The sequence below is a fragment of the Amphiprion ocellaris genome, chromosome 9 (assembly GCF_022539595.1).
Source record: "Amphiprion ocellaris isolate individual 3 ecotype Okinawa chromosome 9, ASM2253959v1, whole genome shotgun sequence".
Classification (NCBI taxonomy): Eukaryota; Metazoa; Chordata; class Actinopteri; family Pomacentridae; genus Amphiprion; species Amphiprion ocellaris.
The window spans coordinates 37814408-37831291 of NC_072774.1; the positions used below are offsets into that span (position 1 = coordinate 37814408).

General features: G+C 39.9%; 1 protein-coding gene across 7 annotated transcripts; it reads right to left on the reverse strand.

Annotated features, from left to right (window-relative positions):
- LOC111562763 (major histocompatibility complex class I-related gene protein-like) lies at positions 1 to 13868 on the reverse strand. Of its 7 annotated transcripts, none has more exons than XM_023261475.3 (8): positions 13710 to 13868; positions 11136 to 11402; positions 8191 to 8469; positions 7103 to 7405; positions 5248 to 5349; positions 4994 to 5011; positions 4805 to 4843; positions 1 to 1269 (listed from the first exon to the last, which is right to left on the reverse strand). In XM_023261475.3, the coding sequence occupies exons 1-7, from the start codon at positions 13759 to 13761 to the stop codon at positions 4839 to 4841; spliced, it is 1026 nt and encodes a 341-aa protein (XP_023117243.1). In that variant the 5' UTR covers positions 13762 to 13868; the 3' UTR covers positions 1 to 1269; positions 4805 to 4838. The 7 variants fall into 7 exon arrangements, with proteins under 7 accessions (XP_023117243.1, XP_023117245.1, XP_035799998.1 ...); XM_035944105.2 differs by lacking the exon at positions 1 to 1269 and adding an exon at positions 3068 to 4647; XM_023261477.3 differs by lacking the exon at positions 4994 to 5011.
- Between the last annotated feature and the right edge of the window lie 3016 nt (positions 13869 to 16884).

A 16884-nucleotide genomic window follows, 5' to 3' on the forward strand; every position in this document is an offset into this window, starting at 1 on the left:
TCTGGAGGCAGATTTATATTTATTTTATACAATAACATTGAATAAAAGTTAAATACACAAACACACAAAGGTAAATTCGCTCCATGGAATCCCTGACATGCATAAATAAAAATGTTTATAACGTTAAACAAATAAAACATTATAAAACAAGCAGCCCTCTCTGTGCAGCCTCCAGCTCTGCAGACACATACTATTGTCATGATGGGAAACCATATATGTGTGTCTGTCTATGTATATATATATATATATATATATACACACACACACACACACACACACACACACACACACACACACACACACACACACACACACACATATATAGTAAAATAAATTTTTAAAAAAGTAAAATAAATAAAAATCCTTTAAACTTGCATTTGGAACAACAAACACATGAAACGCTCATTTGGGTTTTCAGAATCCCTCTAGGTATCAAGTTGTAATTTATATATATCACAGTGAACACTAGGAATGTCACATTTTGTACAATAATGGCCCCAATAATCCCGACGCCACACACAGACTGCAGAGAAAAATGGAAAATAAATATGAGCCAGTAAACGAAGCTTTGAGAAAAATTCCAAATGAAGAAAAAAATCAGTCTGAGAGAAACATTTCTAATGGAGAAAACCTGCTAAATGACAAAACTGTGTTACTGAATTTAGCATGTAGATATATAAATGAGGACCAAATAAAACTTTAATTTACAAACCTACTAAAGCAGCTGCCCAGATTAGAGACCATTTACACACCATCAGAGATCAGAATCTGACATGTCAGAGACAGAAAGCCAGCAGGAACTGTGTTCAACCAAAATTTGCTCCATTTGAATCGTTTGAACTTGACTGACAAAAAGAGAATCAGTGTTCATAGGTCATGAATTCAAACACTAGGCTCTGTGTAGCTACATTAACAAGAAGAGCAGTGATTCCTCTACACAAAACATCTGCTGACACATCTGGACAGCAGCATCACCTCTGACATGTCATTCATTCACTCAGAGGAAGATTCTCCTCCACAACCAAACTGCTGATGGAACATTTATCAAGAGAAAAAACAAACTGCATTTAACGGCAGCATGTAGACAGAATGAACCATGGATGCTGGTAAACTGGAAAAAATGATGATCTGAGGCACAACGATCAGCAATATCTTTCAGAGAGACTTTGTACTTCTCCTGGTTTTCTAGATGAAAACCACAGACTGAGATCTGTTGATGATAGATTCATGTTTTGGTATTTATCATCATCCTCCATTCTCGCTGGTCATCTGTTGAGACAGTTGAACAAACAGGGAGAAATAATGAAGCTGTTATTTTTCATAAATCGCAGTCTGTCACCTTTCATGTTATAGCACACATCCAGATCACTCCTCTGTAGTTCCACTGAACCACACAGTGAGAAATCAATCAAGAGGCCAACATTTTCATTATAAAACATCACAGGATGACGACCTGTCTACATGTTTCTGTATGTCCAGAATGTCTTGGTATGCTGAAGCATTCAGAGTTCCTTTCACTGGAACTAAGGGGCCAAGCCCAGCTCCTGAAAAACAAGCCCACACCATAATCCCCCCTCCACCAAACTTTACACTTGGCACAATGCAGTCCCACAAGTATGGTTCTCCTGGCAACCACCAAACCCAGACTGGTCCATCAGATTGCCAGATGGAGAAGCGTGATTGGTCACTCCAGAGAAGACGTCTCCACTGCTCTAGAGTCCAGTGGTGGCTGCTTTACACCACTGCATCCCACGCTTTGCATTGCACTTGGTGATGTATGGCTTGGATGCAGCTGCTCAGCCATGGAAACCCATTCCATGAAGCTCTCTGCTGAAGCACTGTTCTGGAGCTAATCTGAAGGCCACATGAAGTTTGAAGGTCTGTAGTGACTGACTCTGCAGAAAGTTGGCCACCTCTTGGCACTATGCTCCTCAGCATCCACTGATCCCGCTCCATCAGTTTACGTGTCCTACCACTTGGTGGCAGAGTTGCTACACACTTCCACTTTCTTATAATACAGCTGACAGTTGACTGTGGAATATTTAGGAGCCAGGAAATGTCACGACTGGATTTGTTGCACAGGTGGCATCCTATCACAGTTCCACGCTGGAATTCACTGAGCTCCTGAAAGCGAGTCATTCTTTCACAAATGTTTGTAAAAGCAGTCTGCAGCCTAGGTGCTAGATTTTATACACCTGTGGACATGGAAGTGATTGGAACACCTGATTCTGATTATTTGGATGGGTGAGCGAGTACTTTTGGCAATATAGTGTATATATACACACACACACACACACACACACACACACACACACACACACACACACACACACACACACACACACACACACACACACACACACACACACACACACACACACACACACACCCTTTCCAAAAAATTAGAATATGATGGAAAAGTTTATTTCCATAATTCCATTCAAAAAGTTAAACTTTCATAGATTATACATTCAGGGCCAACAATTTAAATGATTTCAAGTATTTGTTTATTTTTACATAATTTGGGCTTTCAGCTCATAAAACCCATGAAAACAGGAATTCAAACAATTGGAATACTGAGAAGAAATCAGCCCAAATTTTGCAGGGCATTGTCGTCAGATCTGCCTTCTTTAACCTGCTAAGGATAAATCAGGACCAGCTCTCCGTTTCTTAGGGTTAGATTCTATCTGCCTATTAGCGGTTTATCTAACAGGTTTCAGCAGAATGATTAAGCTGGTGTCGAGGAATACTCGCCTAGGTTCTTACTGTCTACTTCCAAACGCTTTACCCTTCTTACTCTGATATGCAGCCCTGCTAAGTAGCCTAAGTAACCAAGCAACCTATCAGTCACGTCTGTTAACGACAGCTTTCCTCTTATTTCTGTTTGCACTTGGTGATATTCCTAGGTTAGTTTTAGAGGTTAGGAACAGAAAACCTCAAGGGTAAGATTTTAAAGTTATTATTAGGACTAAAGCAACCTTTAGGAACCTCGTAGTTCTAATGCACACAATAGACTTAACTTTTTACTGGCATGCTAAGCATATGAATTATAAAAAATACATTAATCTTCTCTTTAAATGCAATATAGCGTTTTATTGAATAAATTCAGCAAGGGCATAGCATCAGTTCTTGATTAAGCAATAACAAATATGACTAAAACAACTCAATTACACTAAAAACTATTAAAACTGAGCCTCTCTAATAATCTTCTCTAATCAGTATAATTTGGGAGACAGAGAGAACGGGCAACTTGGCCTTAGTTGCCACGCCCGATGTCTGACCTGCGTCTGGATGAACTCAGTAGTGGATCTGGAAACCCCGTACAAAGTCTCTCTTGGTCCAAAAATTGTTCTTCCTCGGCAGGGGGAGCAGAAAAAGTCCCAAAAAGCCAATCTTGGTCTTATAGATGTCTTTAGAAGCAGAAGCTGGAACGGTGGTGAGGAAGCCCCGATGACCTGGGTAGATGAGCGGTGGTGGAAAGTCCCCGACTCTCCCGTCTCTCTGGGTGAGGGCAGCCTCCAGCTGTCGTCTCCGCTACCGTCTTCCCCTTTTCGGCTTCAGCGGCTGTTCTTCTTTCTTCTCTTCTTGGTGACTCCGTGGACCGACTGGAACTTTTCTTCATCAGCAGAGTTTGGTCTTCTTTTCTTGAACAAGGTCCGGAGAACTTTTCTTCCAACGATGTCCTCAAAGAACTCTGGCAGGCTTAACCCGGTGTCAAGCCCGTCGACGTCTCTGACAACTCAGAGAACTTCGAAAACTCCGATAAACTCCGAATGCTTTGTCTCTGTCTCCTCTTTTTATACAGCTATCTCTCAATACACACCCAGTATCTGAGGGCTCAGTTGCCTAGTCATGGTGATTCAGTGTCACATTTCCAATACACACACATTGAATATACTCTGATTACATTACATTTCAGAATGATTACACATGATTTCCAATACCCATACTTGGGACTGCATCCTACATGAGATCATTGCACTTATTTAATTATTACAAGGATTGACCATTTTTGGAACAACATTCTGTGAGACAAAATCATTGCCCTGTAGAGGCTAAGCATTGCTCAACATTGGGTAACACTCTAGTTCCTCTTTTCTAGTAAGTGCGCAGTTTAAAATCAACTTCCTCTTTTCAGACACAGTACTTGTCACACATAATCATTCCTTTAAATCACTGCATTTGCCTGATCACACAACATGCTTCACATTTAATACTTCAATCATGAACAAAACATTTCCTAAACGATTACTTGTTTGAATCACTCACATTCCTTATTCAAACACTTCAGTATTTCAAAAATATGCATCAGGTTACAAAAATCACTGCTCTGCTTAAGCATAATCACTTGGTTACATTATGTGGTTTCTTCAAATAGATCTTTATTGGTCTGCTGTTTAAATGAACGTGCTTAGAACTTTTGTTACCTCTCAACCTTGGTTGTTTCTGGGATCTCAAAACTAGGCCCCATTCGACAGCATGAATGTTTTAAACTGAGTGTCACACACTAATCATCTACTAAACTCACAGCACCTGCACAGGTTTCCCCAGGTGTCATTAAATTCCTTCAGTTTGGTTCAATTGTCTCAGTTCGATTCAATATGAGGGAGACTGCAGACTTGACAACTGGCCAGAAGACCATCGTTCCTGAGGCCATGGAACACACATATACAGTATATATATATATGTGTGTGTGTGTGTGTGTGTGTGTGTGTGTGTGTGTGTGTGTGTGTGTATATATATATATATGTACACATACACGTGTTCAGTTTGGTGAGGTGTGTTTATGTCATAATCTACTCACCTTCTTAGGGTCTGGATGTTCAGCTGATGAAGTGTCAATCTAAAAAAATTCAATGTGAAAAGGAGAATTACGTTGAGACAAAATGAGTTTAGTGATCAAGTTTTTAGAACTGATGTTAAAAAAAATCCTCATAAAAGATAAAAGTAGTTCAAAAGTAGAAAATAAACTTGAAATATGTAAAGTACTTACTGCTCGTACGACTGAAGCCTGAAATACATAAGACAGCATAAAGAGGTGTTATTCTTTCACAATGTATGAAAGGACAGCAATAAAAGCCTCGATCTGCAGCTCTAGTATAAAACATTTCAACTATCAAATAAATTAATATTTAGACTTTGCAAACATGTATAAAGATTTAACAGCGCTGACGTTAAAAATCTGGAAATATTGATGCATGTTGGACCTAAAATGGCCTTAAGGAGGACTAATGTGTCGTTCCTCACCGTTATATTTTCTTCTACAGATGAGAACTGCAGTGATGCAGACTGCCAGGACGAACAGTCCTCCAATAACACCAACAGCAGCAACAGGGAACCCTGAAGAACCTGGAACCAGAACCAGACATCCACCCTGTTTATCTCACTGCTGAACCTCTTCATGGTCACATTCAGTTCAACACAACTTCTGTCATTTGAGCATTTAAAGAAGATGATGAACTAGACAGATTATAAGTGTGTTTTAGGGAATATTCAGAGTTTGTTTGATCACAAAAGCAGCACTGAAGCTTGGAACAGATTTTTCTTAATACTGGCCTGCTGAAAACTGGTTTACAATATTGTACATAATTTAAAAGGTTGATGGAAAACCATGAATAAACTGTCACAGGGGTCTTAAAGCTTTAACAAATAAAAAGTCTGTATTACAAACACCACGTAAAGGTAAATATCAGCATCAAGTCTAAGTTGTTCACAGATCAGAATCACCTGTCAGCAGCAAGCAAACATTCAATTCAATTCAATTCAATTTTATTTATATAGCGCCAATTACAGTCAAATTGTCTCAAGACGCTTTACAGAACCCATATGCCTGAACCCCAGAGCAAGCCAAAAGGCGACAGTGGCAGGAAAACACCCTTTTAACAGGGAAAAAAACCTCGAGCAGAACCCGGCTCTAATGTGGGGGAACCATCTGCTGCTGGCCGGGCGGGTTGAGAGGGACAGAAGAGGTAGAAAGGTAGAGATAGAGGGATAGAGGTAGAGGGGTAGAGGTAGAGAGGTAGAGATAGAGGGATACAGATAGAGGGGTAGAGATAGAGAGGTGGGGGGGTGGGACACAAGGACCATAAAACACAACCACACATCTGAAGCATCCAGCATCCAGCTCTGGGATCAGGGACACTCAGAGAAAGGACACAGAAAGAAACAGAGTGGGTTTAATGCAATAATGGTATATATAGTAAATACATAGGTAGTTAGAGAAGGGCTCAGTGCATCAAGAGAGGTTCCCCAGCAGTCTAGGCCTATAGCAGCATAACTAGGGGCATACTAAAGGGACGTCAAGAGGGGAAGTCAGTTGTGTAAATGAAAACACCAGCTCACCCCGTCAGGGTCCCCCAGTCAGTCCTAACTATAAGCTTTGTTGAAAAGGAAGGTTTTAAGCCTGGTCTTAAAAATAGAGAGGGTGTCCACCTCCAGAACCCAAACTGGGAGCTGGTTCCACAGGAGAGGAGCTGATAACTGAAGGCTCTGCCTCCCATTCTACTTTTAGAGATTCTAGGAACAACAAGTAAGCCTGCAGTCTGAGAGCAAAGAGTTCTGCTAGGATAATATGGTACTATCAGGTCTTTAAGATATGATGGAGATTGGTTGTTAAGAGCTTTATATGTCAGAAGAAGGATTTTGAATTCTATTCTACATTTCACAGGAACATGAACATGAAGGCACAAAAACAGCCACACTCGCATTCTAAAGATAAGTTCATCCCAGCAAAGACAACAGAAAAAACAACATGAGCTTTAAAGCAACAACACACAAAGGAATGAAGAGAGTCAGACTTATCCTGAATGAAGAAGATGCTGGTGGTAAGTATGGATGACTCTGAATGAAAACACTAAAGTACAGAGATATGTGGAGGTAAATATAACGTTAATTTGAAGAGATCATTGCCAGTTGGCAATAGAACCATATTTCTACTCAACCTTACTACAGTGGAAAGCAGTTTTAGTGTTTTTTATGGATACTTCCAGTAAAAGAAAAAAATTAATACACGAGTGCATGATTAATGAATGAACTCTCATGATCAGGTTATAGGCTCCAGTATGTGTACTTAAAGTTTCATTTCATCAGATTTCAGTCTTACCTTTATTGGACAAGATTTTTCTTTTGTCCAGTTTTGTGACAAGGACGTCTTTGACACCAGACAGCTGAAACACACAGTCGTACTTCTCCCAGTCTTCAGGAGCGATTGATGAAATGTTCAGGTCAACACTCATCTGGAAGGTTCCATCATGGTTGGGGAGGATCTCTCCTTTGTCCACGTCCTCATGAAGCTCCTCTCCATTTTTCCTCCAGAACAAGTCGGCTCTGTGGGGATAGAAACCGGTAGCGAGGCAGGTGACCGGAGAGGAGGGAGTCTTCTGGAGGAGAGACACTGATGGAAGCTCTGAGGACAGAAGACAAAGACAGCTCATAGTTTCTGTATGGACTCATGTCAACACGTTTGTGTCGTTTAAATGGCAAGTGTCATTAAGAAAAGAGAAGAAAGACAGATGAAGAGATGTGAAGCAGAAGTGAGAGAAAGGTTAGTGTTAGAAGAATTATACTTAGGTTCATTGTGGTTATCATTGAATGACTGTAAAGGTATCTCTGCATATGTAAGCACTTCTTGTTGAGAAGTACATGTACATTTTAACTGTAATCTGTATGTACTCACAGTAGAAACATGAGAACAGGGTTAACGTGTTCCATATGATAAGATAATGCAAGTGACACTTTCTCCGACACTTTCTCTGTGAATACATCTTATGCTGACACATGATGCCGCCCCATGTTACACGACTGGTTGAAACTAAATAAAAGACGCAGAGGAGATACAGACTCTTCGGAGAAGGAAGGCTGCAGCAGCGGTGCATACAGCAGTGCATGCAGTCTCTATCTCCCCTTGCTGCAAGTAAAAGATCTGAGCTCGTGAGTACTGTCTTTCCTTCTTGTGCTGTGTGTTTACTTTCTGGGTTTAAACCCAACAGTTAGAATATCTGTTAAAAGATAGTAAAAAAGACAGTAAAAAACAGAATTAGAGTGGTGATAAATACGTTAGAGAGTGACAGGTGAAAAAGGACAGACTGTAAACTGAGACAGTGGATTGTTCCTTATAATGTCAAACTACAGAACAAATTAAGGGAAATGAGCATTTTATCAAAGACACTAAATCAGGTCATGTGATTTTACCTTTTCTCATCAGTGAGCTCCTCCCATAGTTCACATAATTCTTCAGCCTCTCAGGACAGTACTGGCTGTGGTAGTACTTAAAGTCTGACATTCGAAATTGGTCATTGTTCCATTTATGTTTGATGAAGACAGCCTGTGGTTTTGTAGCAACCCATGTCCCTGTCTTCAGGTCCAATGATATCCAGTCTTCTCCATCAAAACCATACTGATCAAACCCATTAATCTCACTTGTCTCATCATCCCATTCACAGCCGTACAGCTTCTGGAAAATGTAGACACCTGAGATACACAGACTGCAGTAAATAAAAGTGAGGTCAAAGTCTTCTGTTAACAGTTTATATCACATATTTACCACAAAGACACACTGATCAACACATTTCTAACCAGTTCATCTGCTGTTGTCGCCTCCTACAGATAATCATCATCTGAACATTGTGAACATCTCAGACTGAGACTGAGTCTGCTGAGGAACAGGAAGATCCAAACACACTAACACAGCTCATGTCCACTGTTGAAGGAGCTGCAGGAACAGATTCACACTCTGAGGTGAAGTCCTGAGCAGCAGACGCTGATTAAAGATGATCCTGGATTTAACATCACATCCTCTGAAACTCTGCAGCCACTCCATCAGTCCAACAACCTCCTCATCCTGTGAGGAACTACAGACCACACTGTCCTCAGGCTTTTCTACAAGCTTCCACTGAAGGAGTTTCACTAGACTGCTGAGCCAGAACAGAGTCCAGTTCTACAGTGTCACTGGTCACAATAACCCAGAGACCAGCAGGACCAGTATCTCCATACTGGGAGACAGTCTGTGAGTCCTTATCTAATATTTAATTCTACAATATATTTAGAGTTGAAACTAAGTATTGCTTTCATTATCAGCCATGTGTTTCTTTTTATACTTACATAAATAATTAACACTCAAATGTAAGAAAAAAAGCAGGAAATTCTGACATTTAACAAAAGGAACCAGAAAATGCTTGAAATTTCACTTGATAAAAAACTTCAGAGATGATGATTTATGGCTATGTCTCTATTGATCAACTAATTGACTGACTTACTACTTCTACATGATGTGTGTTCATGATGGCATCAACACACTGTGATCAAGTAAAGCTCATCTAATCTGTAAATCTACTATATAAATACACAATGAACTCACTGTGAAGCAGGACAGAACAGTCCCTCTAATTTAATCTGTATTTTTATTACATATTCAGTTCTGTAGCTAATGATCTGTGTCAGTACTGATTTCGATAATCTGGATTTTTTTAAAGTAATCAATTCATTGTTTTCACTGTAAAATGTGAAGGGATGGTGAAAAATGCCCTTTAAGCTCATCAAGTCTGAGGTAAAATTATTTAATGACTTTTGTCCAACCAATACTGATCAGTATTTATTTAAAATGTATGTTAAACAGCGAAAAGCAGCAACTGTACATATCTGAGAAACAGGATGCAGCAAATGTTTGACATTTTGTTTGATAAAAGATATAAATGATGATCTGAGTGAAAATATTTGTCTATATTTTGTCCTGATCAGTAAATCTATTCATGAATCATTTCAGTACTAAGAATATTTTGGCACAAACACAGTGTGGTCCAGTGAAGTTAATCTAATCCTATCTGTGCTTCAACTTCATATCTATAAATGATGAACCAATTCTAATCAGCTCAGTTCATGTGTTCTGGCCTGTAGATTATTGAGGTAAATGTGTCAGTTCATAAAAGCTGTTTTAAAAATGATTAATTACAAAACATGAACTGCAACAATTTTACTCTCACTTAAATAATTTGGCAAAGAGCTCCAATGTGATATGCAGAGAAATTTTCATCTCAGATCACAGCTTGTATTGTCTGTCTGGTTTTTGTGTTTCTGATGTTTGGTTTGTGAGTCTCAGTTTGTCTTTGTGCTGTTAGTATTCAGTCAGCAGCCTCCTTGAAAGTTACAATTCAAGTTATTTCCACTGTCAGTTTCCACTGATGTATTGATGAAACTTTCTGTAACGTTCAGACGTTAACACTTCTCTGACATTTATCATGAGCCAAGCTTCTTAGCTTGTTTGTTAGCTTGTTAACTACATCCACACTGAGCTGCTAAATCTAAAACAATGCTCTTTAACATTATGTGTTTTCATGCTGTACTGGTGAAGTTTTCCAACACAGTGAAACACATAATTAGAGGTAAAATCAAATAATTTTGTTCCTCTTCAGTTCAGAAAACAACAAAACAGTCTGTGATTAAACCTCCCATCAGTCCTCTCCTGCTCTCCATCATCTCGTATAATGTTACTGAATTTTAACAAACACACAGGTGAGCTGCTGTCACTGAATTATTTATCTCTGTTACCAAACCAATGAGCATAAACAGTCTGATTGTGGCTCCTAAAGGTGACCTGCTAACCAGACAGACACTTAACTCCTGCACTGTGGAGCTGAGACGCTTCTTTAATCACTGTTTTATCACCATCAAGTCGCTGCACAAAGTCAACACAAACACAGGTTAATGACAATCAGAGAGAGGGTTAGAGGAGGCAGAAAGTGTGATGATCAAGTGTCATGCCACTTTATACCACAGGGTGTCAGCAGTGGTCTCTAACAACACATGGCACATGGCATTCATGTAGAAGAACCAGGACATCTGCGTGAGTAAGCAGGGTAATAAAGAAGTTAAGGCTAATGGCAGAAGAGTGAAACCAGCAAACACAACAGAAAGCTCTTGACAGACACCATTACTGGATTTACTACATGTAAATAATAATATGTTTCAGTAATGAACGTTTTAAGGATGAGTGCTTCAGTGTGTGTGAAATGTCTCAATAACAAACGCAAGTGAAACAGTTACAATACAGTGTTTGTGTTTGAGGTGAAGCTGTGTTCAATATTTTGGGGGAAAAAAGTATTTTAAAAAAAATGTCCAAAAAAAGTGAAACGTAAACAAACCTCCAGTTTGGTTGAAGCGTTGCTTTGCTGTTTCAATTTCGTATTTGAACAAATGTTTATAGTACATAAAGCGCTCAGTCTGCAGCTGCCAGAACTCTGGATTGTCTGCTAAGAATTCTTTCACCCAGTCCTGTCTGGGCACTGCTGTACTGGTGCTGCTGTCAAAGTAAATCATCTGAACATCGTCGACCTCCCCAAATCCCACAAACTCATGGAAGCTGGGAATTCCAGAAGACGCAGTGTAGAAATACTTGATAGAGTGAATCGCTGGAAGAGAAAGTTAATGTTGTGTCAGAATTACAGCTTCATAAATCAATGATCAATTTATTTTTCTGTTGAACATGGAACCAAAGAAAACTACATTAATTTACAGATATTCTAAGAATCTGTCATACAGTCTATAGATAAACACATAAACTGATGTCCAGTTTAGATTATTTAACATTTTTGTTAAATATTTTTATTGCTCAAATAATATATTTTTCTGAAAACAAATATTAAACCAGCCAAATACCTGATCCTCTAGTACAGTGGTTCCCAACCTGTTTGGCTTGGAGCCCCCCCTATAAGCTGCACCCCAGCGCCCCCCGAGCACGGCGTCTACCCCCCACCCTCCACCACCAAAACCACCCCATAAGTACACTACAAAACATAAGAGGGAAGTTACTGAATTGTATTACTAATAGAGTCAAACCAAGAGTTGTACTATGAGGAGAAGGAGAGAGTTTATGGCTGCAGTAAATCTGGTGACACTACAATGCATAAGAGTTCAGTTATTTATTTTTTTTTTACAAAAAAAAGTCCTTAAAATTATGAAAAAAAATATACTATCAAACCAAGAGTTGTAGTATGAGCAGCAGGAGTCAGTTGCTGGCTGCAGTAAATTTGGTGAATATTTGTGTCTCTTCGCTGTTTGCAGCGGTTTTGCATTTTGCAGACGGTCCCTGTTCACTCGTAGCACAGCCGGCTGCTCATAGACACCAATGTTATTTCTGCAGCTACTTTTGATTAAACTGGGCTTGTAGCACATTGTCTACCTTACAACGATTGAAAAGAGGCATTGTTTATGTTTAGACAACGTATATTTAATGAGTTATTAATGCCGGAAGTCCGAGTTTGTGAATATCTTTCCGACTTTACCGAAATGTGTTTTATTTCCTGACGTCGCCGTAATTATCTGGCTTCATGCTGTCATTTACGAGCATTTCACCACAAATAACATAATTCTGTCTTGTCCTTTAATAAAACCAAATTTAAGGTAACTCTGGAGGTATAGCCAGAGTTTTTATGTACTGATGAATCTTCACCCGTTTTGCGTTTTTCAGACATCGTTCCCGTCAGTAATTTTCTAACTGCACACAAACTAATGAATCTGGATGAACTAGGAGCCGACCTTAAGAAAGCGTGGACAGAAGTTGAAAGGTCAAGGAGGTGTGGCCATCGAATTAGCAAAGGATTTTTGAAGAAAGAACAAATAAATGTGTTTTAAAATTGTTTTATAGGTAGACTTGTGATGACACAGTGAGTCTGTTACTCTGATTTTATCCAGAATGTAAATATCTGTTTTTTATAACATCACAGCCTCAGAGCAGACAAAACCAGGTCGGATCCCTTTACTTCCTTTTTTTAAAAAAAAAAAAATATTGTCAGTGGTTAAAGTGCTCTGAATGACGGTTAGGACGTGGATGACTGAACGAGTTTTTATTGTTTTCTGAGTGACTAGTTTAAACAACGTGGTCTCAGTTTGTTCCGATGCATTTTAGCAAATCCAGCTAATGTTGTGCTGCGTGTTGTTCTGATGGGAGGCTGCTGAGGGTCTGAGTGTTTCTGAGAACAAACCCGAGTTAAACCTGAAGTTCTGCTCTGGATCTGTTCCACTGAACACACAAACTAACACACAACACAGCAGTGGACGTGCTTTCATGTTGTGGGTTTTCTTGGTGAGACAATAAATAGTTTTCTGACTCGTTGTTAACCAGGCAGCCTGTGTTAAGTTGTGACTATCCCCAGTTGATATGGACGTGTTTCCTGAACAATCACCAGGTATTAAACACCTGACAGGATGACAAAGATCTATGTAGATGAAGCAGAATGCTTGCAGAGCTGATCGGTAGCACAATGAATAAAACGATGGTCTCGTAATTTTATCGCTGGATTACGTGGTTTCGACTCCTCTCACCGTACTTGAAAAATACGTGTTTTTTATTTCGGCCCGCACATTTCTTTTCATTTCTTTTTACTGTCTGTAGATGATATTTACATGGATACAGACTTTATTAAGCAGTGATGCCGACGTTTTTCGGCGAGGTTTTCTTTATCTGGTATCTTTATTTCACGTAAATCCAGGTCTGATCGTGACGAATCTGCGGACGAAACATCTGGAGACGGAAACTATCACCAGTTAACCTGTTCACCAGTTAAACTGGAACACCGGCATCAATAAATCAAGAACATCCTATACGTTCCATAAAATGAGTCATCACAGACAACCGAAGAGCCTTAAATTCACATTTCCATAAAGACACGAAGCTTTTTTGAAGTGAACCGATTAAAATAAAAACAGAAATAACTCACCTGCCGTCACTCTGCCTGTTCCCAGAAGTAACATTAAAATGAGGGTCTTCATTTTCTTCTGTTCGGTCTAAATCTTCCTATCTGTCAGAGTCTGTTCAGGTAAAAATCCAGCGTCCTGATCGCGTCTCGGAGCTGAACTGAGGAGAAAACATGAGGGTTTCAACATCCTCCATCTGAACCAATGAGAATTTATTCTGGGCGTTAGCGTCACTTATATCCGGGTGAAACTCACCAAGTGAGGTTATAAGTGAAAGTAAAAGCTGCTTGTTTTAGCCGGTTGAAGATGATGGGAGAGCTGGGGGCTTAATTTGGAGATTCTTTACTTTGTTGTTGGTGACAGGAGTATTTAATCTTCAGACTGGTCACAGTGGTTTTTATTCTAAGGTGATATAAAGTGCAGAAATGTATTAATTATCTGGGAGGTCAGTAAACTACAATAATACAGATTGACACTGGAGCTTCTGTGATGAACTAATATCTTAACCCTTTGTCCAATTATTTACAACTTCCCTGGCATGTAAAACATTTCTGATGAGAAATATCAAAGTGTGGTTTCACAGCTGTTCAGTCAGTTTCTGTGGTTCAAACTGTTGGAAACTAGCCTATTCTAAAATTAAGAACAAGACAGAACTATGTGTGAGGCTGTTTCCTCCCAGTTCTTTGGATGGAAAATAGCAGGAGACTTCTTTCTTGAAATTCAAAAGTATTTATTACAGCAAAGTTGAATGTGCGATACAGAGCTCTGGGTCTCAATGACTTTCCCTAACAACAACAAAGTGTTTAGTCAGATCATGCAGAAAAGACTGCTGAACTTCCCTGACCCAGCTTTTTATACTCTAACAGCGTTGTGTAACTATTTCGGTCACGTCTGGCCACGTCCTCCTCGTGGTGTGCAACTTCTCTGTCTCATCTCAGGTGCTTCCTGTTGCCGTTTTCACTTCTTTCCAGGCGCAGAGGAACTTCTGCAAAACAAGATCAGAAACCGCATGCAACCTATTCCTGCACCTCACATTCGGTTACTTGGTCATAGGTCATCTAAATGTCAAGCTGTTCTTCTGCAAGCAAAAATGTCAAGTTAAACTCTAAGCAATGCACAAGGTTATATCAGGCTATATCATATCAAACTTAATACAGCACAAGCAGGCCCTCAACTAATTCTGGGCTGTTCATCATTGTTTCATTACATTCACACAGTGGTAATGATGTTCTGGACCCTCTTCTTTCTCAGAATTAGTACAACTCATTAATTAGCACAGTGAAGCTATAAATCAATTATAAAAATACCACAAATCCCCCTTTTGGCCTAAGCTACTCTTAGGCCAACACTAAATGTTAGAAGATACAGTTGCATGCTCATCAGTGTCATCTCCATCAGTCCAGGCGTTGTTGGAATCCTGCCCGTTCAGCAGGAGAGGCATCTGCATCTGCATCTGTAGTCCCCCTTGTGGGTGTTGGGGCCCCAAGGCAGTATGGATCATCCTGGTACAAAGAGATCTAGCACATGGTATCCAGCAACAGCCAATAACAATAAGCAAGGCAATAGCAATCAAAGCACCCATAAGAAAACTTTTCACTAGTCCTCCCCACTTACCAAACCAAGCATCCAGCCAACCTTGGAAAGGATCTTTTATTCCAGAATGTTCCTTAAGCTCATTGGATAATGATCTAAGACTAGCCAGTGCTTTGGACACAGAACCATCAGGGGCGGTGTTGTTTGGGATGAAAGTACAACATTGATCACCAAACATAGCACAAACCCCGCCCTGTTCTGCTAGTAAGAAATCAACAGCCATTCTAGTCTGGTATGTCATGAGGGAGGTGGCATGCAATTGTTCAGCTACACCCTGAATGGCATCTCTGGTGAGGTTGGTAAGTCTCTGAACATTATAGTGAATGTAATTAATTCTGTCCACATTCTTATTGGGGGTAATCCAAATAAAGATTGATTCCCATCCTGCTGCAACTGGGTTTGCCAATTTGTATTCATCAGGTACACCTCTGGGAATTCCAATAGCATCGATGTACACCGGGCTGTTATGTTCCAAATTAAAGGTGTCTGGATTAAAAAGAGTTGCTGATCTTTTACTTCTGCTCACGAGGGAGTGAGATGTTGCATGCAGCTCTGGAACTATGGGAGCAGTGAGTGAGAAGTGTCTAACAGGCATTACTAGGTTAACAATGGTGCATGTCCCAGTCCAATTAGCAGGGAGCGTTCCTCTAAGAATCCGACCACCACAATACCACCAACAGTCACTTCTGGCCACTAGGAATGAGGAACAGTTAGAGTAAGTGGTAGCATCTACAGTGGAATTACACCAGGAAGATGGAATTTGTTCTACATCAGGACCAGTGCCAGATCTAGTGATGCAGGTATGATTGCCACTAATGGGTGTAAATACAGGAGGTAGAGCTGCTTTTTCGGTCATGGGGAAATATTCCTCTAGCGAGGTACAATTACCTACGGGATTCTCATTAGTATGGATGTCAAGCATACACCAGAAATCAGTGGTTGTAAGTGGAGAAGGAACCGTCCTCAAAGTAGGTCTAGCTGTGCTACACATTACACAATCAGTCATATTGAGAGAAGATATCAGATCAAGCCATAAATTTGTATCTGTATAGCCAGTTTCCATCGTTAGCACCTGTGTTTTAGTCAAAGAGGTGTAATCAAATGCAATAACTTCATCATCATCAAAGCAGGTGTGCAGCCTGCGACTACTTTTGCAGATCTATCTGCAGCCTCGTTTCCTTTTGCCACTGAGGTTCCTGCTCTATCGTGACCTTTACATTTCACTACAGCTACTTCAGCAGTTAGTAACTGTTGCGTTTCCAGCTTCAGCATCCATATTGAGGAAGGGAATCACACATTACTGTTTACGTTCGCTTCATTTATTATTTTGGCACCAGAAAATACATCGGTCACAACATCAGCTTCGCGCTAAAAAGATATATAGTGCGGGAAGTAACGTAAAGTGCTTCAGTGTCAATAAATCACGACATTTAAGACAGCCGGCCGGGCGTTGTACGTACATACGTCATGCTTGACAGGGCACACAATCCACAGCATTAACAAACATGAGTAAATACATAATTTGATAATACGTGGTAACACATCAACTTCACATAACAACTGTATCATAAACAAGCATTCCAAATGAGAGCATAAAACCTAACA

Excerpts from the sequence above, each read along its gene's own strand:
- LOC111562763 (XM_023261475.3), bottom strand. The coding sequence starts at position 13,761 with ATGAAGACCCTCATTTTAATGTTACTTCTGGGAACAGGCAGAGTGACG. Across the intron at positions 11,403-13,709 it reads AACAGGCAGAGTGACGGCAG|CGATTCACTCTATCAAGTAT; the intron begins GTGAGTTATTTC and ends TTTCTCTTCCAG. Across the intron at positions 8,470-11,135 it reads ACGCTTCAACCAAACTGGAG|GTGTCTACATTTTCCAGAAG; the intron begins GTTTGTTTACGT and ends TGTGTATCTCAG.